Consider the following 25,030-nt stretch of genomic DNA (forward strand, 5'->3'; position numbering starts at 1 on the left):
ATGCAGGGGTGCTTTCTCCCGAGGGAGAGTGATGCTCCCGGAAGGCTGCAAGCTCCCTTGCAGAGGGTGCTGAGATGCTGATGCTGGAGTGGTCCCACCCTGGTGTGCTGTCCCAGAGGGCCTCTAAGGACATGACACCCTATTCTACTAAAGCTCTGCATAAAGCTGGAAGGTGGTTTGATGGCGGCTGGCTTCTTGTGGAGAAGCAGACATGGGGCAGCAAAGCAGCTCTAGAAGACAGAGGCAGAGTGAGGGTCCCATTACCCGGGACCCCGGGCTGGTGCAGTGCCCCGCTGCTCCGGGGCCATCGCCTCCAGCCCCGCGCCGTGCCCGCTGCTGGGGTGACAGCTCTCGGCGAGCCCGGGGCCGGGAGCGCAGGTGGGACGCGGCTCCGGAGGGAGGTGGGCGGCTCCGGGGGGTGGCGGCAGGACCTGGCTGTCACTCAGCGCTCGGTGAAAGTGACAGGGGGGCGGGGCGGCCGCGCCGGGCGCGTATTTAACTTGGGCGGCAGCGGCGGCGCGGCAGAGCGCGGCGAGCGGGAGGCGGCGGCGGGTCGTACGTCGTGACACCGGGCGACACCGAGCCGAGCCGAGCCGAGCCTGGCTGCACCGCGCCGAGCCGAGCAGGCAGCATAGGGCACGGAGCGGCGCCGCGGCTGGATGTGCTGAGCGCGGTGCGGACGACCGGGTCCCCGGAGCAGCGGCAGCAACAGCAACACCGGCATGGGTCGCCGGGGCTGCTGAGCGACGGCCGTGCCCGCCCCTGCCCGTCCCCGCCGAGGAGCCGCCAGTGAATCAGGACGCGCCGCCTCGCCGGTGCCGGGGACACCCTCCGGCCCCCCAGCCCCATCACGCCGAGGATGCCCCGGGGGCCCGCGGGCCGCCCCCGCCGCTCGCCATGAGGAGGAACCCGGCCGGGCCGCGGGCGCTGCCGCCGCCGCCCGCCGCCGCCTGAGCCCCGTGCCCCGGCCGTGCCCGCGCAGGGGCCGCCCGAGCGCCCCGGCGCCGTGACCCTCCTCCCGCCCCCTCGCCCGGCGCGCCCGGCTATAAAGGAGGGTTTTATTCTCGGGCTCCGGTCTCACGCCAAACCCTGTCACACCGTCTAGACGAGCTGTCGTGGGGCTCGGCCCAGCTGTCACCATGGCGATGGAGACGAGTCCGCTGTGAATTTTGGGGGGGAGCGAGCGAGCGAGAGCGGCGGCGGCGGCAGAGGAGGAGGAGGAGGAGGAGGAGGAAGGCTCGGCCGCCGCCGTGCCCTGCCCTCCCCCGCGGGGGAGGCTCGGACCCCCCGGCGCTGCCGACCGCGGCTGGAGCCGGCCCGGCGGGGAGCCCCGGGAGCCAGCGGCCGCGGGCGCGGGGCGAGCCTCAGATGCGGCTGTCACACAACCCCGGCCGGGCTATTTAAAGTAACGGGCCCCGCCGGACACTGGTGTCTCTGCCTATTTATGAGCCCCCGGGAGCCGGCGGGCGCCGCCGGGCAGCGCTAGGAGCCGAGGCCGCCGGGAGCAGCGCCGGGGCCCGCCCGGAGCATGACGGCGATCCGGGCGCTGCTGCTCTGCCTCTGCCTGGGGCTGCCGGCGGGCGGGCAGCCCTTCCTGCGCCTGCGACCCTCGCCCAGCGACAACCTGCCCGTCAAGGACATCGTGGAGCACCCGGACCCCGAGTACGACCCCAAGGAGCAGGACCTGGACGAGAGGACGCTGAGGAAGAAGCTGGGCAGCCATTTCGACCCCGGCTTCATGGCCGTGGCCGTGCCGGGGCCGGCCAACGCCTCGGGCGCCGCGCCGGCGGCGGGGCGGGGGCGGGCGGCGCTGCCGGCCGAGCTGCGGCGGCTGGAGCTGGGGCCGCCCCGGGGCCCGCGCCTGCGGCTGGGCAAGAAGGCGCGGCGGAAGGTGCTGCAGTGGCTGTGGGCGCACACCCACTGCCCCGTCTTCTACGCCTGGAAGGACCTGGGGGTGCGCTTCTGGCCGCGCTACATCAAGGAGGGCAACTGCCTGGCCGAGAAGTCCTGCTCGCTGCCCGAGGGCATGTTCTGCAAGCCCGTCAAGTCGGTCACCAAGACCTTCCTGCGCTGGCATTGCCAGGGCTGGTCCAGTCAGAAGTACTGCACCTGGATCCCCGTGCAGTACCCGCTCATCTCCGAGTGCAAGTGCTCCTGCTAAGCCGCCCCGGCCCCTTGCACTGCCGCCCTCCTCCTCCGGATCACTTTAGCGGGGGGGGGGAGGATTTTCGGGTGGGATTTTTTTTTTTTTGGGGGGGGGGTGGGTTTTTTCCGGATAGTTTTTTTGGGAGGTGGTTTTATTTTCCCACCCCCCAGAGCGAAGTGGGAGAAGATGAACCGCTTTGGAGGTTTTTATTTTTGGGGGTTTTTTGTTTGTTTGTTTGTTTGTTTCGGGGGTTTTTTTTTTGTTTGTTTAATTTTTTTGTTAATTTTTGGGGGGGTTTTGTTCTGGGTTTTTTTTGTTGTTGTTGTTGTTTTTGTTTGATTTTTTTTGTCGTTAATTTTTTTTTCACTTGGACTTCTTTTAATATTATTTTATTCAAAAGGGGGGAAAGTGAACCCAGGAACTGCAGGGCAGGCCAAAGGCACAGTAAAGCACTACAATCAGATGTCTATTTTTATACGTATATAGCCTTCTAACAAAAGGAAAATTAAAAAAAAAACTTAAAAAAAAGGAAAAAAAAACCTACCAGCCGTGTAAATAGAGAGATTTTAAAGGAAAAGGGGGGGAAATCGCAGCTGTTTTTTTATTATTATTATAATTATTATTGTTATTATTATTATTTTAAAGACATAGGACCACATTTTAAACCCATCCCCACAGAACCCAAGCACTTCCCTGCCGAAGGGAAGGGCAGAAATTTCTTGTAAAGATGTTTTTATCGAAAGGAGAAAAGGGGCAGAGGGTGTAAAAAAAGGAAAACAAGAACCGCAGCATCCCCGAACGGTTGTTTCTCTGTGCTGTATTTTTTTATCTTCTTCAAACCTTGTCACTGACGTTTGAACTAATTTGCCAAGCTCTCTAGTGTTTTTTTAAAAAAAGTGTATAACAATTAATTAAGAAGGAAATTTTAAAGAAAAGTACAAATCTATGAAAGAGTGGAATTGTTTTTTGTGTGGGAATACATATAGTGGTGTAGAGATGTTAAAGGAAATTTTCTGTGTACAGTTTATTTATTTTTAACGTTTGTGTATAGGAAAAAAAAAAAAAGCTAGAGATTATGCCAGAAACTATTGGAAATGTTTACTTGAATATTCCTTTAAAAACATATCAATGTAAATATGAGCTATCACTGATCAAAACATTTTTAGCAATAAACTCTATCTTTGAAGAAAAACCCCATGCTGCACTCCAGCTCTCTGGGAGGCCAGCAGAAATTCGGATTCTTACTCAGAGCAGGTGCTGAGTAAAGGGCTTTGCCTGGGCCACGCTGGTGTAAATCACGAGATGCCCCAAAAGTCGGGACAGCTCCTCCGGTATCTGTCTCTCCGGGATTCCGCTCTGGGATTTCTTTGCGTGTATAATTGTAACCTGTTGGGGACAGAGGAAAGCACCGACAGGAGAGAAATGTCTCGTAACGGGTAAAAGAGCTGCGCTGTCCCGGACTGTCGGTGTCACCTGAAGTGCCTGGGCGATTCCGTGCTCTGCGGCTGTTGGATTCGGCTCTCCCGCTGCCAGAGGAAGCGGTCGAGGTCGCTGCCTCGGCCATCAAAGCGCCTGACACGGCTTGGCAGCCCCTCGTGTGTCGGAACAAATGTTTTTTCTCGGCTGCCGCTACTAGCAGAGGAGGGAAGGATGGAGACAAGCCCTGCGCCCCGACCTGCTGCCGCGACGGAGCCCCGGGCCCGCAGCCGTGCCCGCAGCGGCGCTGGGGCGGGCGGGGGCAGCGGAGCCTGCGGCGGGCGGGCGGTGCCCGCAGCTCCGGCGCTGCTGCCCGGCCCATCCCCGCACTCCCGCCGCAGCTCACGGAGCGGGGCGAGGCAGAAACGGGACAGCTCCACACGGGCGGGCTCCGACTGCCGGGCTGGGGAGGAGCCCGGCACCGGAGAGCGAGGGCACTGGCAGTGTGAGCCCGCTGCCGATGGAGATCTGTCTGTCTGTCTGTCTCTCTGTCAGTCAGTCACAGGGCTTGGAGCGTGGCCCTGACTGGCTGCCAGGCTATTCCCTTGCGTGTTCTGCGTGGGCTGCTGGTGCTGGAGGGGAAGGTCCGGCCATTCCCGCTGGTGAATGAAATGTGTCTGAAACGCGCCCGAAACGTGCCCAGCATCCCTGAGGAAAAATCCCTGCTGCCAAAGGCCCTGGCCAGTGAAGAGATGTTCTCCCCCAAGGCAGCAAGGAGACCCTGCCCCCTCCAGCTTAGCATGCAGCACAGGAGAGCAGCATGACACCAAGCCCATGGGAAGGCACCAGGACCCTCCAAGGGGTCTGGTTTGTATCCCTTCATCATCATCTGAGGGAACTGAGGTCCAGCAAGTCCCGTGAAGCAGGTCTGCAGAGCCTGGAGGTCACAGATTGAAGCTGAAACAGGGAGAGAGTTGTTGAGATGGGCATGGTGGGGACAAGGCAAGAGGGACAGCGACATCCCGTAGCCCACATCCCTCCAGAGCCCTGCAGCCATCCCCTCATCCCTGTTTGAGGAGGCAGGTTGGCCTTTCCACACATTTGTCAGTGAGGGATTGGGGAAGGGGGAGATGCAGAGGGCAGGGTGAAAACGAGACTTCGGCAAAGACAATGTGCAAAACATCAGGGGCATTTCAGAGAGAAAGGGGAAAGCTCATTTTGCAAGAGGAACAACATCTGTGGTGTGGGGGCCGAACATCTGTAGGAGGGAGCATGGGGGGAAGGCATTCTGGGAAAATATTTCTGACATAATCCCAACAGTATCTGGTGTGTTGGGATTTGGTTACAAATGGCCCTCTAACGTCTTTGTGCGTTTTGTTCTGCTGGTTCCAGGGGCACACAGAGACCCCTGCTTTGTGCTAACCTGGGAAATAAACCATTCGCTGGGCTCAATGGCTGAGTTCAGTTGCGCGGGGAAGGGGGGCTGGGAAAGGGGAAGGCGAGATTTGTGTGAACTCAGCGAAAACCAGCCTAAAAGCCTCCATGCCATGTGCTGGAGGGAGGAGGGGGGCTGCCTCCGTCCCTGGGGAGAACTCAGTGGTCCCGCTTGAGATGATGGCTTGTGTGGAGGTGAAAGCGTGAGAGCTGAGAGCCAAGCAGCGCAGCGAGGGCCAGGGCTGGGAGCAGAGGGCATCCCTGCGTGCCAGCCCACCCGGCTCTACCTTGCCAGCCTTCCACAGCGCCGGACCACGGTCACCCGTGCTGGTGCCCTCGTGCCAAGGAGCTTGGCTGCCCTGGGAGGTGGTGAGTCGGATGTGTGATGGCCGGGCCGTGGCGTGACGGCTCGCCTCAGCTGCCGAGCCTGAAAGAAGAGTAAGATAAAGGGGAACAAGCCTGATTCTTTGGTGTGGTTATTGCATTGTCTCCCCAGGCTGCTTGAGATTAAGGGTAGAGCTGCAGGGGAAAGGGGCAGAACTGGCAGGACACCGAGGTGTGGGGAGTGCCAGCTTCTGAAGACATGGGCTTTCCCAGTGTGTTCTGGGGTCATGGCCTGGGAAAAGGGCTGGAGCACTGAGGGTGGGTGCCATCCTCTAACTCGGGTCCCTGCTCTCATTACACTGTCAAAAGTCATGCACGGCCATGGGCAGTCAGTGCCAGGGCTGTGCACCCCCACTCCTGGGCACCCAGCTGTGCCTCCACTCACCTGGTGCTGGCAGGGGAACCATGCCCTGTGGAGCTGCAGTGAGCCCCAGTGTCCCTTCTCCACAGTGAGTCCCCACACTTAAGCAGGTGTTTATCTGAAGGATCAGCCCTTTAACCACTTCTTCCTTCAGGCAGGGCAGAGCACAGGTGATGAAGGAGGTTCCACAGGACCCAGTGGATGTTGCGTGTGCTGCAGGCACATGTCCCTCAGCACTACAGGAAAGCAAAGGCAGCTTTCCTCTCCACAGCCAGCACTGGCCAGAGCTCACCTGCTCCAACGCCATGTGCTGTTTAGGGGCAGCTCCCTTGGCTGGATCACAGCTGGATCTCTTCCTTGTAGTCCCTACAAAGCCTGACTGAAGCAAAGAGCCTCTCTCTCAGGTTTGCAGAGGTTCCTTCTGCATGTCAAAGCCCTTCTATCACTTGGTGAATTGCTTTCCCGTGTGTGAACCCCAGATTTAGATTATCCAGATTCTCTTGGGAGAGAGAATGACTTCAGGATGGCTCCTGACATTTGACTTGATGGGATGAAGTCACCTTTCCATTCCTCTTTCACATCCCAGTTTGGTTTTGACACCAGCGGCAGGTTAGCTCTTTGTCTCATTGGCAAAGCTTATTTCACCCCCATTTTCTGCCCTGCCTCTCCCTGTTAGCTCATGTCCCCTCAACTAAGGCCAGTGTCCAGGAATGCAATTTCTGTCAGCACGCCGGCTCTGCCAGGGTAACTCAGATCCACAGGGCCAGAGCTCACAGATGTTCAGTGTCAACTCTTGAGATATCTGACTCAGGCCCAGGTGATGACCTAGGCCCATCACTCATCATTCCTAGAAAGGCAGATGAAGGGACTGGAGGCAGTAGTTGCCTTCCTCAACATTCAAAGCTCAGGCTAAACTTTTTCTCAGCATGGAAATTGTGTTCATCCCCTCCTCCAGGATGGGCATTTGCTGTCAATCGCCTTTGCAGCCCGTCAGGGCCACCAGGAGCTATCAGTGAAAGCCAGTCCCTCTGCACACCCTGCTTGGTCTAGCAGCAGGTCCCTGGTGAGCTCATCCTGCTGACTGAGGCTGGTCAGGAGCTCCAGCTGAGCTGGACCCCCTTCCTCAGGCACCCCCAGCTCCTCGTTCATCACCTCAGTGAAAATCAGGCCACATTGCTGAGGTTAATGGTGCCAGGGTGCACTGTGCTCAGTGATCTCAGAGGTCTTTTCCAGCCTCAGTGATCCTGCACTGACCACACGTGTGCCCTGCAGGGTGGGCAGAGTTGGGCTCGTCTCACCATCTCCTCACGGCTGCTGGGCACGAGTGGGGGGTTCTGCTTTCTCTGTGCCAGACCCAGGATTCCTTTCCACTCCCGTGCAGTTCTCCTTCACTGTGTCCATGTATAGCAAACCCAGCCACGTGCCCTGTTGCTGCTCGGCAGAGCAAGGCCTGATCCCTCTCCATGAGGGAGCGTAAGGCTTTCCTCACCGACACTCCAGAGGTGTCAGAAGGGCTGCTGGCGCATCTGCAAACGCCGTGCAGGAGCTTCGCCTCCCCCTCAGTGATCAAAACCAAGCATTAACAGCAGCAGCATCCCAGGGACATGGCTGCTCTTCAGCGTTAGCTGTTTGGTATTCTGCCTAAAAGTGTCAGACACCCTGTCAAGGAGAAGGGACGGCGTCATGTGGCACTGGGAGCCCAATCATAGAGGCAGAGCCACGAAGAGCAAATCACGAGGAGCTGGGAGGCAGCACTTGAGAACCGGCCATTGGCTAAAATTGCCCTTTCAGGAGAACAGTGAATGAATCCATTCACAAAAAAAAAAAAAAAAAGCAAGCAGGGCCTATTTGCAAACAGCAAAACAGTCTTTTTTTTTTGTCTGAATGAGTCTGACCCAAACCCTGAAACAGATGTGTGGGATGTTGCAGCCATGTCCAAGCCCATCAGTGAATTTCAGAGGACTGATTCTGCCCATCTTTTTGTAGGCCCCACCATTCCTTCCAAGGAGTTTCAGTGACCTGCCCAAAGAATCTTGGCCTCCTACTGGGCACCCTGGAGTGGGACACAGACCACTAAGGGCCCGTGGACCACTGCTGGGATATGGCAGGAGACCCTGCTCTCCAGCATCACACTGCTGTCCTAAAAAGGGAGAGGAGTCCTCACAGAAGCCCACGGTCCCAGCAATATGACAGAGCATGTGATGGGAAAGGCTCCTCCTTGAATCTGGAAGCTGGGAGTGAAGGGTACCCAGATACAGGACATGGTTGCTCATGGACAACCCAACCAGGTCAGCCACGTCCTGTGCTTTGTCACCAGTGAACACGGTGCATGGAAACCAGTGATCTCCCCATGCTGGAGAATGAGAGCAAGGTGCCCAGCCAAGCTCACTGACCCCCACCCCCCTTTAAGGTAAGATCTCAACCTTTCCCCAGGCAGAGTCTTGCATGACACTAAGAGAAGCTGAGGCTTTGGAGCCAGTGCTGCCCGAGCTACTGGGGGTCCACAGCAGGGACCCTGGAGTTTCCAGGATTCCACCCACCGAGCAGCAGCACGTCCAGTGCTCCTTGTAGCTCCTCTGTTCAGCACTGGGTGTTTTGGGTGGCCTTTGGGGAGGTAGCAGGAGGCAGAGTGGAGCAGAGGAAGGCTGGGAAGGGAAGTAAAGGCTGCATGCCTGGATGCTGTGGCAGGACAGCCTTTGGAGAGCCAGCTCTGAGTCTGAGGTGGGAAATAGAACAGCTGTGCCAGAGAAAAAAGTTCCTTGTCATGGATGCTGGATCACGTACAGGTATTTGAGTCCATAAGCTTCTTGGAGGATTCTGCAAGAGCCATCAGATTCCCTCTGAGGCTGGCTGTGTCCTCAAGCATTGTCCGGTCTGTTTCCATCACATTTGCTGCCAAAAGACACTTTCTCTCCAGGAGATGGTACTAACAAAGGACTGAGCCTCCAGCCTTGGCTCAGTTTATCTACTTTATTGGGGCAGAGACTGTATTTCATCCTGGAACTGAGATTAAGCACTGAGCTGCACTTGGTGTTCTGCTCTTAAACCATATTTTAGGAAGGAGCCAACATTTGTCTCCCCCCTTCCCACCCGGGAACTGCAGGCAGCAATCTTCTTGGACACCTCTTCGAGCCAGCAACGGCAGCGTGTGGGTCAACATGTAGCCATGAAGCTGGATAAAGAAGGATACAAATAAAGGACATGGTGATGGTGTTTGTGATGCTGTGGTACCCAACAGGGCCCTGGGCTGAATCGTACCGGGAGGTGCCCTCTGCCCAGGCTGCTGGACCGGGCTGGGACGTGGCTTCTCAGCGGGAACGCGTGGGCTTTGCCTGGGACACTGCTCCGGGGGTCTGGTGAAGGGACCACTGGCCAGACACGGCACGGCAGGGTCCTCACGGAGCCCCGCGGGGACGCTGTCCGCGCTGCCCGCTCTCCGGGAGCGCTGCCCCGGCCCCGCCGGGAGCGCGGCCCCGGCCCCGGCCCCGCGCTGACCCGGGAGGGCGGCGCCACCTGGCGGCCGTGCGGGGGCGGGCTGGACCCACCGGGGCCGGGGCTCCCGGTACCGCCACGGGGCTCGGAGCCCGAGGGACCGGTACCGCCACGGGGCTCCGAGCCCGAGGGACCGGTACCGACACGGGGCTCCGAGCCCGAGGGACCGGTACCGACACGGGGCTCCGAGCCCGAGGGACCGGTACCGACACGGGGCTCGGAGCCCGAGGGACCGGTACCGACACGGGGCTCGGAGCACCTCGAGGCGCCTCCATAGGAGGCAGGGGAATGCACCACCTCAAGCATCCGGCCATGGGACATGAGCGAGCCTCTGGCCAGAGCCTGCGGCAGAAGCAGTGTGGCGGTGCCGGGGAGGGAGAGTTTCGTCCCTCCAAGGGAGCTGGGCGTCCTCTGGAGGAGCCCAAGCCTGCAGTGCCGGGGCTTTGTGCCCCGGTGGGATGGCACGTGTTGGACACGCAGCAGCTTTCCGGGAATTCCAGCTTCGCAGCAGCCACTGCTGGCCCTGGGGTCCCGTTCAGGCCACCCCAGGGTGGCAGGAGCCTCTTTTTCCTCTGGAGGTTGCAGCAGCAGACACAAGAAGTCCAAAGTCCTCCATGACTCTCCTCTGGGCTGAAGCAAATTTGTTCTTCATGAGGAGTTTTAGCATGCCTGGAATATAAAGGCTGCCCACAGGGGCTGACAGAGCATCCCTCCATCCTCCCAAAGGGAGCAGTGGAAGAAGCACAACCAAAGATATCCTGCATAGAAGAAAGGATATATCCTCCATGAGTGCTCCAAGTGAAGTGGGATTCATCCAGGCCCCTCTGTCCGTATTCCATACAGGCCTACTGTCTGGGCACAGTTGTTGTCCTGGGCCACGTCCAACCCTGTTGTCCAGCTCAGTTACTTCAATAAGACTTCAAATTGCTTAACAAATACCACACAAATGTTTAAACCCTGAGAATTTGTACTCTGGGTTCAAAATGTGATTTATCTTCATCTGTGCCCACGAGATTTATCAGCCGCAATTAAGGGAATGGCTGTTCTCTTTAAAGTGTGGTTCTAGTCAGAACCAACTGGAGTCTCCTCTCAGTGAGTCAAACACATGGCCAAACCAGAAGGGAAAAACTGAGAAACGTTTTTCTAAAAACATCCTTATGTTTTTTGGTCAGAAATTTTTGAAGCATAGCTGAATTTAGAAACATTCAACTGACTGTAGTGAGACAGGAATCAGGAAAGGAATTGTGATAGTTCAGTCAGGTTTTTCCCCCCTGTTATTCATCAAAATTTTATATTTTTATGCTATTTTTCATTAAAAACTGCTGTCAAGGACTATGTGGCCCATCTGCCCAAGACCACTTGCAAACCTCCCCCTGTGCAGCACGGACAGGAGGTGACTGTGGATGCCTGCACAGGAGAATAAGAGCTCTCGCTCACATGCTCTGGGCAAGCCTGCTGAAACATGGCATGGGAGGACTTAATGCTGGGCATAGAGGAGTGCACTGGTAAATAAAGCACAAATTCCTGCTAATGAACCCTGTGGACTTCCAGCTCAAATCATGGCTTCCCTGCTTTTTCCCTTCCTCTTCTGTGACACTGAGCTCTGAGGGGGGAGGATAGCTCTGCTGTGCCCTGAGAGCTGTTGGAGCACAGCCAGGGAATGCCCAGGGCAAGGATTCAGAGAACATGAAGTTCTTTTTCTTCTCTCTTAAAAGCTCCTCAATTTGATCTCCAAGGTGCAAGCCATGATCAGAAGGACAAGTCCAAAAAACCCCCAGCCTCCAACAGGGTAAAACCTCAAGGCAGAGCAGATGGAGAAACACACCAAGATAAGCCATTGAGTAGCTGCCACTAAGATCCAGAGATACCAGCTTTGGCACTGTCTGTCATTAAGCCAGTGCCATACTGCTAAATGCACCTTGCCTGGAGGTGGGAAAGGCATGAAAGATGGGTGCAGAAACAAATGCCAGAAGGAAACAGCCCCAGGAACTGCATTTGGCATCAGCAGAAAACTTTTTTAGATTTACCTTGAATTTGAATACCTTTAAATTTACCTTGAAACTATATGATTTTTCTGCCTATGCAATTTCCCAACAAAATAAATTGTAGGGAAAAAGTAATGATGGGGATTTTAGAGGTTTCCCCCCGACAGCATAAGAGCCTTTTGACCCAGTTTGAACCCATAGACTCTGTGCATTCAGATTAGGGTGCCAAAAAAGAACCAGGAGTTCCTTTCAGGCCAGATGGTGAATGTTATCCTTTCCCAGTAAGTGTGAGGAGAATGTTTTCATCCTCATCAGCTTGCCTGGGTCAGTATGTATTTCTCCCTGTAAAAAAACTAATTTGTGTTTAAGCCTTTTCTGTTCAGCACTTCAGGGCACATAATGAAAGGATTTTCCTGCCTGGAACACTGTGCTTGTGAGACAGTTCTGGCTGTAGCTCTCACCTGGGACGTACAGTAAAGAAATCTGACCTTTTATGCTCACCATCTTTGAAGCTAGGAGGGTCCTGATTTCAATCTCAGCAGCAAAGGGCACATCCAAGTCTTGATTTAAAAGGTCTGAAATGACTCTCATCATCTTGCCTGGCTGCTCGTCTCATCCAGCCAGTCTCACCTCATACTGCCTCACCTGGAGTCAGGCACAGGCAGCTGGATCCCACATGCTGGGGTGCCCTGGGCAGTCCACCAGCGATCAGCAGGGCCAGATGTCCTGGGCTGGGGCCTTGAGGGGCACTGTCCCCTCGTAGTACCCATGTCACATAGCATGACCATGGCCATTCTGCGTGGGATCCCCTTGATCCAGCCTGGTTGTCATTCACCCCAGCTGTGCAGGAAGGTGCGCAGGAGGAGCAGGAAGAAGCCCCAGAACTGACTTTCCCAAGGCTGAGGCAGACCCACGAGGAGACGTGAACCCCAGGAAACACCCTGGTTTCCCCTGACACCACCAAAGCCAAAGACCTGAGGGCAACCCAGTCCCACCTCACCAGTGACCCCTGCTAGCAGCCCTACCTGTACCTGGCTGCACTGTAGGGGATGCAGAGCCACTGGCATCGTGCTGTCCGTGCCCTGCACACCCCTTGGCATGCAGGCAGGGAAGATGTGCAGGGACCAGCCTGCAGGAGGAAGAGCTGCTCAGCTGTTGGCTGTCTGTTGCCAGTGAGCAGAATCCCTGAACTATCAATGCTTCTGGCATTTGGAGTGCAATCTGCTCTCCACCAGACAGCATTAGCTGATGGTGTGGGAAGTTTTTTCCCAAGTGGGAGGATGGTTTTCAAGTGCTAAAATTGCTCCTGGCGCTGCCAGCATCTCTGAAAGACTACGTGAAAAAAAAGCAGGGTCACAGTATCTCTTATCTCAAGATCTCTCCTATGCAGGTGGGCACATCTGGACAGATGTGAATGATTTCAATCTTACAAAAAAAGGTACTTCTTCCTACAGGGTGCATCAGCTTGGCTACTGCTCAGTGGGCTCTGGGAATCAGTTCAGCATCACAGCCCTGTGCCTCCAGTCAGGTGCAGGCACCTCCCCAGGACTCCTGGGGCTTGTCCCAGGCCTGTCCCTGGGGTGGCCCTTTGCCCTTGGCTTTGCTTAGCATCTTCTGGCCTTTCCTATAAGAGGAACTGTTGGAAGTGTGAATTTCCATACCTCTGGACTGCTCACTGGAGCACATGCACTTCTAGAACCACTGGAAAAAGGCACAAAGTCCTATCCCTTGTGGGTGCACACCCTGCCTCCTTTTCCTTACAGCGTTCTCTGTGAGAATCTGCAGCTCTCCCATGCCTCCTGGTTAGGACGAAAGCTGTGGGACAACGAGGGTCTTTGCTTTTGCCTCCATGAACACAGGCAGGTTTTCCTCCTGCCTGGGCTGGCTCTGCCTCTGGAGCAGGAGCAGACTGGGGACTGTCTGATGAGCTGTTTGGGTGTTTGAGGCCAAAGCCCGATCCTGGACCACAACTTTCCCAGGCCTGAGCCGCTTTTGAGACATCTGCCTCGCAGGGCTGAGGAAAGGTTCTCAGGCCCGCTCAGAAGAAAAGCATTGCTGCCTGCTTGGCACCAGAGCTTGGACGGGAATTCTCTTGTTTTTCACGAGCAGGCTGAGCGGTCAGCACATACCATGAGCAACAGTCAGAGGAGCAATAAATAGCCAGCCCAGAAGGAGACAACCTGTTCAGAGCGGACCGCTCATCCCCTGCGCCGGCGGGACGCCCGCGGCTCTGCGTCAGGGGCTCATGGGAGCCGGCACAGAGAGCCCAGCCCGGCCCAGCCCGGCCCCAGGGCATCCTCCAGGAGCAGCCGTGCCTGCTGCTCTCACCAGCATGTCCCAGGACGGGGTGGGCAGCCATCGGGGCTGTCTGTGCAGGATGTCTCACTCCTGCTCCCAGAACTGTGCCAGAAGGCAGATGCCATCGCTGCAGGGTGGCTGGGGACTGTTCCTCCAGGGCTGGGTCCCATTTGGGATCACGCCCCAACTTATTCCTGAGTCCCAGTGAAAGCCCCAGTTTTTGTCGCTCTCCATGAAAAGGAGCGCTTTGTAAACATTAAGGTTCAGTAACACATCTCAGAAAACTCTATTTTCTCAAATGATGTTCCTCTGTGATCTTACACCACGCCATGACTGTGGGGTACAAGAAAGGCCCCAAGTCGCCAGGGAAAGCCCATTGTTTGGCATTTTCCTTTCTCCCCTTTAAGGTCTGCAAGAGAAGCAGGCATGAAGGTTGTTCCTACTGCTCCAGGTCACCTCATGCTGAGCATCCAATATGGAATAGCCGGGGGTTGTAAAGTGCTGTGAACCTGAAAAGTGCTAACTAATAAAATGAAGCCCAACACGAGTGTTACTAATAAATGCCAGCCACTGTTATATAACTCCTAATCATGAACCGAGACTTTCGGCCCCCATTGTTCCATTGTCAGGCCCTATTATCTGGGAACTCTTACCCACCAACCACAAGAAATAGCCTGGGCTCTGCGGGTTTGCAAACTTTGTTGTTGGAAAGCTTTTCATGCAATTGTTTTTGCTTTGCGCTGTTGCCTTCCTCATTGTACAGATGTGGGTGTGTATCACAGCCCACACCCTCTGCCTTTTGCCTCAGGATAACTTCAAACATGAACTGATCCGTCTCAGCGAGTGTTTTTCCTAAGAATTCTCTTTAAAAACAACAACATTAAAACAAAAAAAGCCTCCTCATTTTCCTGAAGTGAAGCTTTTGCCGGGGAAAGATGCTGGCCTGCAATCCCAGCAGAACGAGTGTGCTGCATTCTCAGAAGAGGCTCCCAACAGGAACAGCAGCGCCTGAGCCCAGGCCTGAAGGAAGGAGGGAGTGTGGGCTACCTGGGTCTCTGGAGCCCAGTTGGAGCAGGGCAGACTGGGGCTTGCAGGGCTGAGCTGCTGGTCCCTCCCTGCCAGGCGCTGAGATTTCAGACACCCCGCTCCAGTGCTGCTTGTCCTCTTCACCACAGCACACCTCAGGATGGGTTTGTGCGGTGGTTCTGCCTACATGAAGCTCATCTGGCACCAGTGCAAGCTCCTAAGGAAGTCTCAGCTCTCCTTTTGAGCTACTTCAGGCCTCTGCAGAGGTTTCCATGCCCCAATAAGTGTGGCTCTTCGTGGCACTTCGTGGTCAGTGTAAGGTACAGCAGCATGGGAAGCTCTGCAGGCTGGTCACAGCCAGTGTAGAAGCACTGTCATTTATAGGGCTTAGGCTAGGACCAACCAAAAATGCCTTTCTGGTTAAAATTTTTCAAGCTGAACTTTGTCTCATTTCGAAGAGAAACTTTAAATCAAAACCAAGAAAATGCCAGGCAAAGAGCTTTTGGTGTCCAGTTTTGGAGGCCTGTATTTTTTCTACCAATGTGTTTAAAAAAATCAGTGAGACTTTTTTCTTTCTTTCACTGGAAAGCCTGAAATGACACAGAAAGCTAAAAATAGTAACAATACCCAACCAAGTCATTGGGGTTTTTCAGTAAGCTCTAATGCAAACTTCAATGCTTTCCTGAGCAGGTTTTATTACTTTTCTGACCAGGGCCTATTATTAGGGTTGTAAATATTCCCAACCAAAATGGTCTGGAAGCCACCAACTTGTTCCTGAATGGTTTTTCCTGTAGTTCATCCAGCGCCCCTCACCTTTGAGCAGTGACAACCTGTACGTGCAGTGGGGCGGGGATGGAGGTGAGGAGCACCCAGAGCAGTGCTGCAGGATGGTCTCAGCATGGTCCCCAGGCTGGGACTGTGCCCTTGGGGTCATCATCTGCAGACATGGGCTCTGGGACACTGGCCACAGGACCCTCCTTGGTGACTGGATATGCTCCCCACACAGCTCTGAGCTCTCCCAGCTGTCCAACCTCTGGCCCATCTGGGCTTTGCAGCAAAGGGCAGGCACAGAACATACATGGCCACCACTGGGCATCCTTCTGCCCAGCCATCCCCAGTACTTTCCCTTTAAGAAGGAGCAAGACACGAGGCACAGAGGTTTTGTGTGCTGTGCAGGGAGCTGGGGCAGCCCAGGAAACCACTCTCCTGGGATCTCTGCATGGCACAGAGACATCTACCTAACAATTGAGGGAATACTTTCCACCCAAAGAATCCATCTCATGGTCCCCTCTTCATTTGTGACACAAGGGAAAATGTGAAGCAGCCAAGATGCATGAATCACTGTCCCAAACAACATATAATGAACTCATAAAATCAAAGGCAGGGTTAGTTTCAACCCGTGCTGCCAGGGCTACTTGGACATTGTCTGGAATGAATTTAAGTTGTTACAAAACTCTCTGTGTGTTTCTTTTCCCCCCAACCCGTCTTTCTTCTCTCCCTCTTCACACCACGTTTTCCTATGAGCTTCTTTCCCTTCTCTCCCTCCCACCTCTCCTCTCCTGCCTTCCTTCTCTCACTGTTCACCCTGGTCACTCTTTCCCAGCTCTTTGTCGCAGCCCTTTCTCAATATCCCTTCTTCCCCCAACCATCTGGCTGCCAGCCACATACCACCTTTCTTTCAGAAAAACTCCTTTTCAGGACAGTTTCAGACAAAAGTCTTGGATTGATTCAGCAAGGCCTGTGCTACCTGCTTGGTCTGACACGGCTACACCAAGGGACCCCCAGGGCTCCTGCCTCACTGGGAGCTCAGCCCCAGATCATCAGCAGAGGCAGTGGAGGGATGACCTCCCCAGACAGCCTGGAGGGCTGGAGAAGTGTGGCTGCATGCATTTGACCATATGCTCACACTTCTGCTGCTTCACAGGAATTCACAGAATCACGGAATCTCCTGAGCTGGAAGTGGCCCTCAAACACTGAGCCCAACTCCTGGCCTTGCACAGGACACCCCAGCATTCCCACCACGTGGCTGACAGCATTGTCCAAACACTTCTGGAGCTCTGGCAAGTTTGGGGCAGTGAATTGCCTTCATCCCTAGAGGCCTGCTCATGGACCAGCAGTCCCAAGGAGGACAAGAAGGCAGCACTTCAATCCCATGACCGCCTCAAAAAACAGGGATTTGTTTATATCACAGTGGCTGCTGCTGCTTGCAACCGAGCAGGCTCTGGAGCCACAGGAGCTGCTCGAGGCAAGTTTGAGCAGCAGCAGGCCCTGCTGCCTTGGAGACCTGGGCTGGAATCTCTGTGCTGTAGCTCATGGTCCCAGCAGCAGGCTGGGGCCCCCAGCCCTTGGGCAACCAAGGTCCCCTGTGCTGTGCCCAACTGAGCAGCAGAGGCACAGCCCAAGCTGCTGAGGCTCTCTGGAATCCCAACCTAAATCTACCCAAACACTGAATTGGTTTGGAGCAAACAAGATGCAAGCCAAACCTCAACCCCAGCCATGCCAGAGCCAGCCGAGCAAGCTGCTCCCGGCTCACACAGGACAGCCTCCATCTGCCAGGCAGGTTTGTGGACCTCCTCCCTTGGTGTCTCGCTGGGAACACCCCTGAAGCACCAGGCACACGCTGCGCTCCGATTGCCACATCGTTCTGCGGCGGCCGCCTGCTCCTCCAACGCTGCGGCCAAGATGTTATTTGCCAGCCGGCGGGGCTCACATTCCTCCGGTGCGAGAGAGCACCGCCCGACTCCTTCCGATCCCTGCACAGAGCTCGGAGCAGGGAACGAGAGCAGACAGGAGCGGGGTCCCCGGCACATGAAGATGCTGAGGTAGCTGAGGAGATTTATTACAAGAGCCCATTGGGCTAGAGCTAAGCTTTGCTTCTGACTTCAGGCCCGTGAACAGCATTTGGGCCCTTGGAAAACAGCTCTTAAAATTCAGAGATGTTTCCCAGGAGAAACCCTCACTCTGCAGCCACATGATCCCGCTCAGCAGAGATGCCGCTGGTGGGCAACTCTGCATCCTCGAGAGGCCCCCGTTGCCCCGGGAGCACGCCGAGGCTCCTGCCGTGGCACAAGGCGTGTAAGACACGCGCAGCGTCCTCCCACTTGTACAGGCACAGCATCCTTCCCCTGATGGCAAGAGGACAAGCGCAGCATCCTCCTGCCGATGGGAACATACGCTCCGCAGTCAGTGCCCCCGTGGGACCGGTGCATCCCGTGCTCCAATCCACCCGCTGGCGGCTGCCGGAGCCGCTCCCCGGCACTGACCGAGCTCCGCGGCGGCAGCTGCGGGGGAACGGCTCCACCTCGCGGCCGTGGGGCCGGGCCCGGCCGGGGGCGCTCCCGCCGCTCCCCCGGGGCTGGAGGGTCCCGCGGCTGCTGCGATCGCGTCCTTCGGGACACGCGTGTTCCTTTGCCTGCCGTGGGGAAGGAACGCATCGGCGCCATAGCAGTGACTGCAGAGCGGGGCGGGGGCACAGACAGGAGTGTATGGTGTGGGGGTGACGTTCGTGAGCGGTCTGCACACACAGCCATGGCAGTGATGAGGGGATGGAATTACATAAAGATGAACCAAAGCATGTTTAGGAAAAGGGCCAGGCTTAGGTCTTGCAGCTCAGGAAGCTGATGAGAGAGAAAGAGGCACAAAATGAATGCCTGACCCCAGCTGCTTGCTGAATAGGGTGACCTGGGACGTGCTCATCACATTCAGCATTGTCCAGGAATGTTTTCACTGTGAGCAGCGCCATGCAAATCCCTTTGCCAAGGGCTAAAAGTCTCCACAGTGGGATAACATAGAGTTGAAGATGTGCTAGAAGAGCAGGACCTGGAGTGCTGGCAGAACTGCCACTTCCTGGGGGCATGGAGTGTGTTTGAGGGCTGTGTTGCACATCGTCCCCAGCCTCGGCGGCATCTTTCCAGTCCAAGACTGGGAATGGCAGTGACACCAGAACATGGCCTCTGCACACACTGCTGCAGGTTCAGCATCCCTCCAGCCTTGCTAGCAGGCTGTGGTCCCTTGTGCTGCCCCACCTTGGCCTGGGGCTGTGGGCTGAAGCTCCAGCACTGTGCCTGGCCTGTGCAATGTTCATGCTGGGGTCAGCAGGGGCAGGGCAGGGCAAAGTCCACCTAATGTCACTGCAGTTATAGGTGTTATATGGAATTATATGCTGGGTTTGTTGGTGATATCACACTGGGTTCCATTCCCCCAAGCCACACTCACTTTTCAACACACTCACTTTTCAACTCACACCTTTTAACAAATAAACCTTGTCTCCACCAGGGTGAACTGTCCCTACTGACCTTTCTGGGTGGTGGAGAAAAGCTGTTGTGGCCCAGAACAGGGCTACGGGTCCCCAGGGAGGACCCAAATGGGCTGCCCCCATATCCCCACAGCACTCAAATCCTGGGTGCTGCCAGCACCTGGACCCCAGGCTGGGCAGGCAGCCGAGGACATCTGTGTTCCCCAGATGTGCAGAGCAAGAGGAAGGACCCAAATGCATCATGGACGCACTGGGGCCTGCAGGAAGGCTGCTGGTGAGCAGGAGAGTCCGGGTGGAGGGAACAGACTCCCAAGGGCTGCTGAGGCTCAGGCGAGCCCCAAGCCACTGGTGTGACAGAGCATGGCAGGATGGCTTGGGCAAATCACACCCCATGAGGAGGGCACCTCCCCACAAGGTCACATATCAGTTCCTGGCAACAGCTGCTGTGACCCACACTCCAGAAGAAACCATGTGTGGGGACAAATTCTGAGCACAGGGTGGGAAGGCAGATGTGTCTGTCAGGAGACTGATAGTCCCAAAAGGGAGGCAGAAAAGGTGCCCTTGGAAGAGTAAATAGCACAGAAAGAAGAGAAACATGAGAATTATGGCATCATCCTGAGGATGACCCAGTGGCTGAAACAGGATCCTCCTCTCTTAGTGCACTGGGAGAGGGGCCTCTGGGACCCTTTCCAGTCAAAGGAAAGAGTCCTCCCTTCTGGCAGTAAACCTCTTCCTTCTCCAGTGAGGAAGAAGGACGCGGTGAGGCAGTAGGTAGGGTCTCTTCCCTGCTTGTCTGGAAACACGAGCCTTCACCTCAAGGAGCCGTTCCAACACGCCGGGATGGGGCTGGGGCTGCCCGCTGTGACCCCTTCTCCTTCCGCGGCGGGGCTGTGCACAGATTACAGCGGGGCTCATCAGAAAGCGAGCCGGCCGCGGGGTGCCGCGCACCGGGGCCCTGCGCGGCCGCGGCTCCGCGCTGCGCGGCGGGGCCGGCAGGGGGCGCAAGAGCGCCGCGTACCGACCGCGGGGGCGCGGGGGGCGCGAGTGTCCGCAGCCCGCTCTGCTCTCCGTTCTGCTCTCCGCTGCCCGCTCTGCTCTCCGCTCCCTGCTCTCCGCTGCCCGCTCTGCTCTCCGCTCCCTGCTCTCCGCTGCCCGCTCTGCTCTCCGTTCTGCTCTCCTCTGCCCGCTGTGCTCTCCGCTCCCTGCTCTCCGCTGCCTGCTGTGCTCTCCGTTCTGCTCTCCGCTCCCTGCTCTCCGCTGCCCGCTCTGCTCTCCGCTCCCCGCTCTGCTCTCCGCTGCCCGCTCTGCTCTCCGTTCTGCTCTCCGCTCCCTGCTCTGCTCTCCGCAGCCCGCTCTGCTCTCCGCTCCCTGCTCTCCGCTGCCCGCTCTGCTCTCCGCTGCCCGCTCTGCTCTCCGCTGCCCGCTCTGCTCTCCGCAGCCCGCTCTGCTCTCCGCTCCCTGCTCTGCTCTCCGCTGCCCGCTCTGCTCTCCGTTCCCTGCTCTGCTCTCCGTTCCCTGCTCTCCGCTGCCCGCTGTGCTCTCCGTTCCCTGCTCTCCGCTGCCCGCTGTGCTCTCCGTTCCCTGCTCTCCGCTGCCCGCTCTCCGCTCTCTGCTCTCCGCTGCCCGCTCCCTGCTCTCCGCCGTCCACTCTCTGCTCTCTGCTGCCCGCTCTCCTCTCCCTGCTGCCCGCTCTCTGCTCTCCGCTGTCCGGTGCTGGGTCCGAGCCATTCTGTGAGCACAAGGCAATGGCCAGGGGAGTCCTCTGCAGGGCTGGGCTGGCTTTGAGTGTGTGCTGCAGGGGAAGGGGGGATGAGGGGGCGATGTACAGAGGGTAGAAGAGGGGATCAGGCTGGGGGCCAGATGGCTCCAGGGGGACTTTAGAGCCCCTTCCAGCTCCTAATGCAGCTCCAACAGAGCTGGAGAGGGCCTTTGCAGTGATAGGATACAGGGAATGGCTTCCCACTGGCAGAGGGCAGGGATGGATGGGATATTGGGAAGAAATTCTTCCCTGTGAGGGTAGTGAGGGCCAGGCACAGGGTGTCCAGAGAAGCTGTGTCTGCCCCATGCCTGAAAGTGCTCAAGGATAGGTTTGAATGAGCAATTTGGTCTAGTGAAAGATATCTCTGCTGTGCAATGGACTGGATGATCTTTTAAGGTCCCTTCAACACATCTGACAATTCTGTATCTGCCCCAGCTGACTTGGTGCTGGTGCTTTTGCTCCAACAGCTTGTGGATCTCTGTGTCCTTTCAGCAATCCTTTTTTGACTGGGAGGCCTGGCTAGCACCAGATGCTGTGCTTTCCTGAGGCACAAGGAGCAGGAATAGATGCAGAATGGGAGCTTCCTGCAGACCACAGGGTGACAAACAACACAGCGTGCTTGCCCTCTGGTCCTGCCAGATCTGCCCAGGAAGGCAACAAACACTCAGTGATGTCAGCATGCTGAGGAACACCAACAGGGTCTGTGTCTGATTCCTACCTCAGTGAGTGTTCCATCTCTGCTGATGTCTGTAGCACTCCCACTTGCCAAACCCAGATTCACATCTTTCACTCAGGCTCTCCATCCTATAAAGAGGGAACAGGGGAAACAGGAATTCAGGAAACAGCTTCTGCCCATCTCAACTGGGCTTTCACTGATGTAATGCCTGTGGAGAGCAGTCCCAAAACTTTTCCATACAGTGGCCAGCACTTCCAACACCATGTTTGAGTCACAGGAGGGTGGGGGTCCAGTGGGTGTGAAAACAGCAGCACTGAGGTTGTGGTGATGCTGCCCCCCAGCTTAGCACTACCCTGGAGCAGCCAGGCCAGGCTGGGTCAGTATCACAGCTCCTGCTCATGGTTGTCCTTGTGTTTCCTGGTGAAGAAAATGCCTTCAGGTCCATCCCTTGGACAATTCCTGCTTCACATCACTTCATCATCTTCTAGCCATACCCTATTTTGCCCTATTGCCTTCATCCCAGCCTGTCTCTGGTGCCACACTGTCCTGGCAATGCTGGGCCTTGCTCTGTCCCACAGTCTGATGTGATCCCACACAAAGCAATCATTGTCCCTGCACTAGCATCCCATCTGGGATCTGCATTGGAGCTGCTTTTATGGCCTCTGGCTTGACTTCCCAGCTCTCCAAATGCACAAGTGTCCACAAGAGGGGGGGGGGGCTACAAGACACCTGTAGCATTGGACTTAGAGCCTTGAGGTTTCCTGCTCATGGCCCAGGTCTCCTCTGTCCTGGTGACTTCACTCTTGTTTATCCACGTCCCTGCTGCTGGAAAAGGAGGGGAAACGTCTTTAGTGCAACAAGGCAGAGAGCAGCAAACAGCAATTCCCCGGGGGCTCGCGGCCAGCTGGGCTCTGCTCCTCCAGCGAGCATCTGCCAGCCGGCTGGGAGAGCTGCTCCTGCAACCTGCTGCCCCACAGCAACAGGATGTGGGTAAACGGGGGTCCCCCGGGAGCAGGGTGATGGTGGGTGGGGGCTTTGAACATAACGGGTGGGCACTGTGCTGGCACCTGGCCCTTCTTCCCACCTCCGGTGCTTCAGTCCTCACACCCGTTGCAAGGGCAGTTACAAGAGTGTGTTCCCCAGGCCAAGCTGGCAGATGTGGGGGCCGCAGGACTGTGAACACAGCCCCAGTGAGAGAGACAGGATCCAGGTCCGAGTTTCCTGCTCTCCTCCACCGCCTCGCACAAACTGATTAAATTAGTTTCACCTTTTTCGTCCCCGCTCGCAGGTGGTCTGGGGATAGCGGAGCAGCCCCCGGGGGCAGCCCGGAGGCAGCTGCGCTGGGTACGTAAGCGCCCCGCTTCTCTCCCTCCCTACCCAAAAATCAGAGACCAAGGGCTACTCTGGTGCAGCAGCGCGTGAAAAGCCCTTGCACCACGGGATGGAGCGGAGACGCCAGCTTTCTCCATAAGAGGAGCTGCTTCCGCCTGGTAAATGCCTCATTTGCTTCGGGAAGCAGAGGGAGAATAATCGGCTGCCTCGGCTGCGGCACTGCTGAGCCGTCGGCGTGGTGGGCTACGGCCGGCAGCCACCCGCACTCCGCGGGGATGGACCCGCTGTGGGCTGAGCGAACTCCCTGGGTGCGGCGGGGCTGTCCGGGCAGCAGGTGGGACCGCGGGCACCGGGACCCCCGGCGCTGACCGGCGGGAGGGCTGCCCGCCGGTGGGGCGGCACCCGGGACCCCGCGGGGAGGGCTGCCCGCCGGTGGGGCGGCCCCGCTTCCCGCCCGGCTCCGGCCCTGCCCGCTGGGCTGCCGGCGGGGCGGAGGGCGGAGGCAGGGCTGGCAGCGGCGGCGGGCGGCGCACACGCACACACCTCCCTGCATGTGATTAAATGGCTCGAAATCTGCTTCTGATTTCCTCGGGGAGGTGACTTTTCCCTTCTTTTCAACCCGGGATTTATTGGAGTCTTTTTACTCCACGTCCAGGCGGCGGTCGGGGCTCATTTTCTCCAATTCTTGCTTTTCTTTTAGTTTTTATTTTTTTTTTTAAGGGGTGGTTTTTCTTTTCCCTTCCTCTCCTTTTTCGCCCTCCCCTGCCGCTTCCCCCCTCCCTCCCGCAGCCGAAGCAGCCGCGGGCGGTACGGTGGAGCGGGCGGGAGCGCGGCCGGCTGCGGGCACGGCGCTGGGACCCGCCCGCACGGCCGGGAGCAGCGCTCCCGCTTTCCACTATTTCGCCTTATTTCGTCCCCCACGCACGATTCCCTGGAAATTTGTTATCATTGCTTTTCCCCACACACACCCTTTTCTTCACTTTTTTTCTTTTCTTCGTGCTGCTGCCAGCACCGGGAAGGAGTTACCCCTGCCCGCCGTCCGCCCCGCCGCGGCCCCGGCTCCTCTCGCCGCCGCTCCCGGACCTGTCGCCCAGACCGGCCCCGCTACCTGCCTGGCCGCGGTAAGCTGCGCTCCCAACTTCCCGGCGCTCCGGGCTCCCGCTCTCCTCCCCACCGCTCCCTCCCTCGTTGCCTTTTATTCCTCCTTCTCCCCCCGCACTCACCCTTCCTTTATTTCCCTTTCCATCCTTTCACCGCCGAGAACGGGACCTCCCCGCAGCGGGGCCGCCGGCGAGCCCCGCTCCCGTCCCCGGGCGGCTCCGGCCTCCGCCGCTCCGCACTCCGGCCCGCCTCGGCCCGGCCCGGCCCGGCTCGCTGCCGCCGCCGCCCCGCGGAGCCGGCTCGGGGTTTCTTGGCGTTGTAGGGAGCCCCGCAGTGTCGCAGGCCGGCGGAGCTCCGGCCCCGCTCCGGGAGCTGCGGTGCGGGCAGCGGCGGGAGCCCTGCCAGGCCGAGCCTGCGGTGCCAGCCCCGGCTGACCGGGCACGAGGCATGCACGTGGTCCCCTGCCCGCCGCTCCCACCGCAGGCCCTTCTCCGCCCGAGAGGGCTCCGCCGGCACGAAGCCACCTGGGCGGGCGGCATCGCTCTTGTCACCGTCCCAGACTGGGGTCTGTCGCTGGTCCCTTCCCAGCACGGCAGCCCGAGACTCCCCTGCGGGGCGGGTCGGCTCCCTTTGGAAACGGCTCCCCTGGGATGTGCTCGGCTCCGCTGCAGTTCTGGAGCCAGGCTGGGCGAGACCCTCGGCACCCCGAGCACTTGGCCTTTGAACCACAGCTGGGGTGAGAGTTCTGGCCGGTGTACGTGAGAGCGAGGAAGGGAGGGGAAGCTTCACGGGAAGGGAAGCTGGGCTGCATTTGGTGGGTTTGCTTTTGCTTTCCTCTCTTGGAGCTGCTGAAACCTCATTTCCTCAAAACACCATCCTGCAGCTTCCCTGGCCCACTGGAGAGTGGGTGGTGGAGATACCTTTCTTGGTATGAGGACGAAGTGGTGTGATGGGGAAGTGGTGCTTGGCAATCTTCTGTGTCACCAAGCAGGGTGGATGAGGAAGGCCCCGTGGGCAGGAGCACGAGCTGCTCTGGGAGTGCTGGGTCCTGCTGGCTTGATGCTCTAGGCAGCACTTGAGCATGAATACTTCTCTCTCAGGGAGCTCATCCCATGAACATATGGGATGTAAGCCAGGCTGAGAATCCCCACCTGCATCCATGCCATTTGTATTGGACCAGTAGCCAGGCTGAGACTATACTGAGGGCAGACATGGATGTGCACATCCTGCATGGCTGGAAATGCCACAGACCCTTCTTCCCCAGCCAAGTTTGCTGTGGCCTGTCTCTCAGAGCCAGGAGAGGCTAGAGCTGTCTGTAACCAGTGGAGAGGGATGTGGCTTCGGCCGTGTGCTGGAAACGGCCTC

General features: G+C 57.4%; 2 protein-coding genes and 1 long non-coding RNA gene across 3 annotated transcripts in view; 2 read left to right on the forward strand and 1 right to left on the reverse strand.

Annotated features, from left to right (window-relative positions):
- Positions 1–1,462: 1,462 nt before the first annotated feature.
- On the forward strand, positions 1,463–2,161 carry LOC311159956 (noggin-2-like; the record flags this gene model as incomplete). The annotated part of the gene is made up of 1 exon (XM_084216366.1): positions 1,463–2,161. Exon 1 carries the CDS (start codon positions 1,529–1,531, stop codon positions 2,159–2,161), a length of 633 nt encoding a protein of 210 aa, XP_084072492.1. The 5' UTR covers positions 1,463–1,528.
- Positions 2,162–2,263: 102 nt separating this feature from the next.
- Positions 2,264–23,937, reverse strand: LOC311159970. The gene is made up of 4 exons (XR_014616539.1): positions 23,788–23,937; positions 21,275–21,360; positions 5,284–5,423; positions 2,264–4,519 (listed from the first exon to the last, which is right to left on the reverse strand). It is a non-coding gene; the product is annotated as an uncharacterized lncRNA (long non-coding RNA).
- NTN3 (netrin 3) overlaps positions 23,012–25,030 on the forward strand; it is a gene marked incomplete at its 3' end in the record, with an annotated part of 31,165 nt that continues 29,146 nt past the window's right edge. Inside the window, exon 1 of the mRNA XM_084216387.1 lies at positions 23,012–23,685. The remainder of the gene's footprint in view (positions 23,686–25,030) is intronic.

The sequence above is a fragment of the Fringilla coelebs genome (genome assembly GCF_963513975.1).
Source record: "Fringilla coelebs genome assembly, chromosome: 16".
Lineage (NCBI taxonomy): Eukaryota > Metazoa > Chordata > Aves > Passeriformes > Fringillidae > Fringilla > Fringilla coelebs.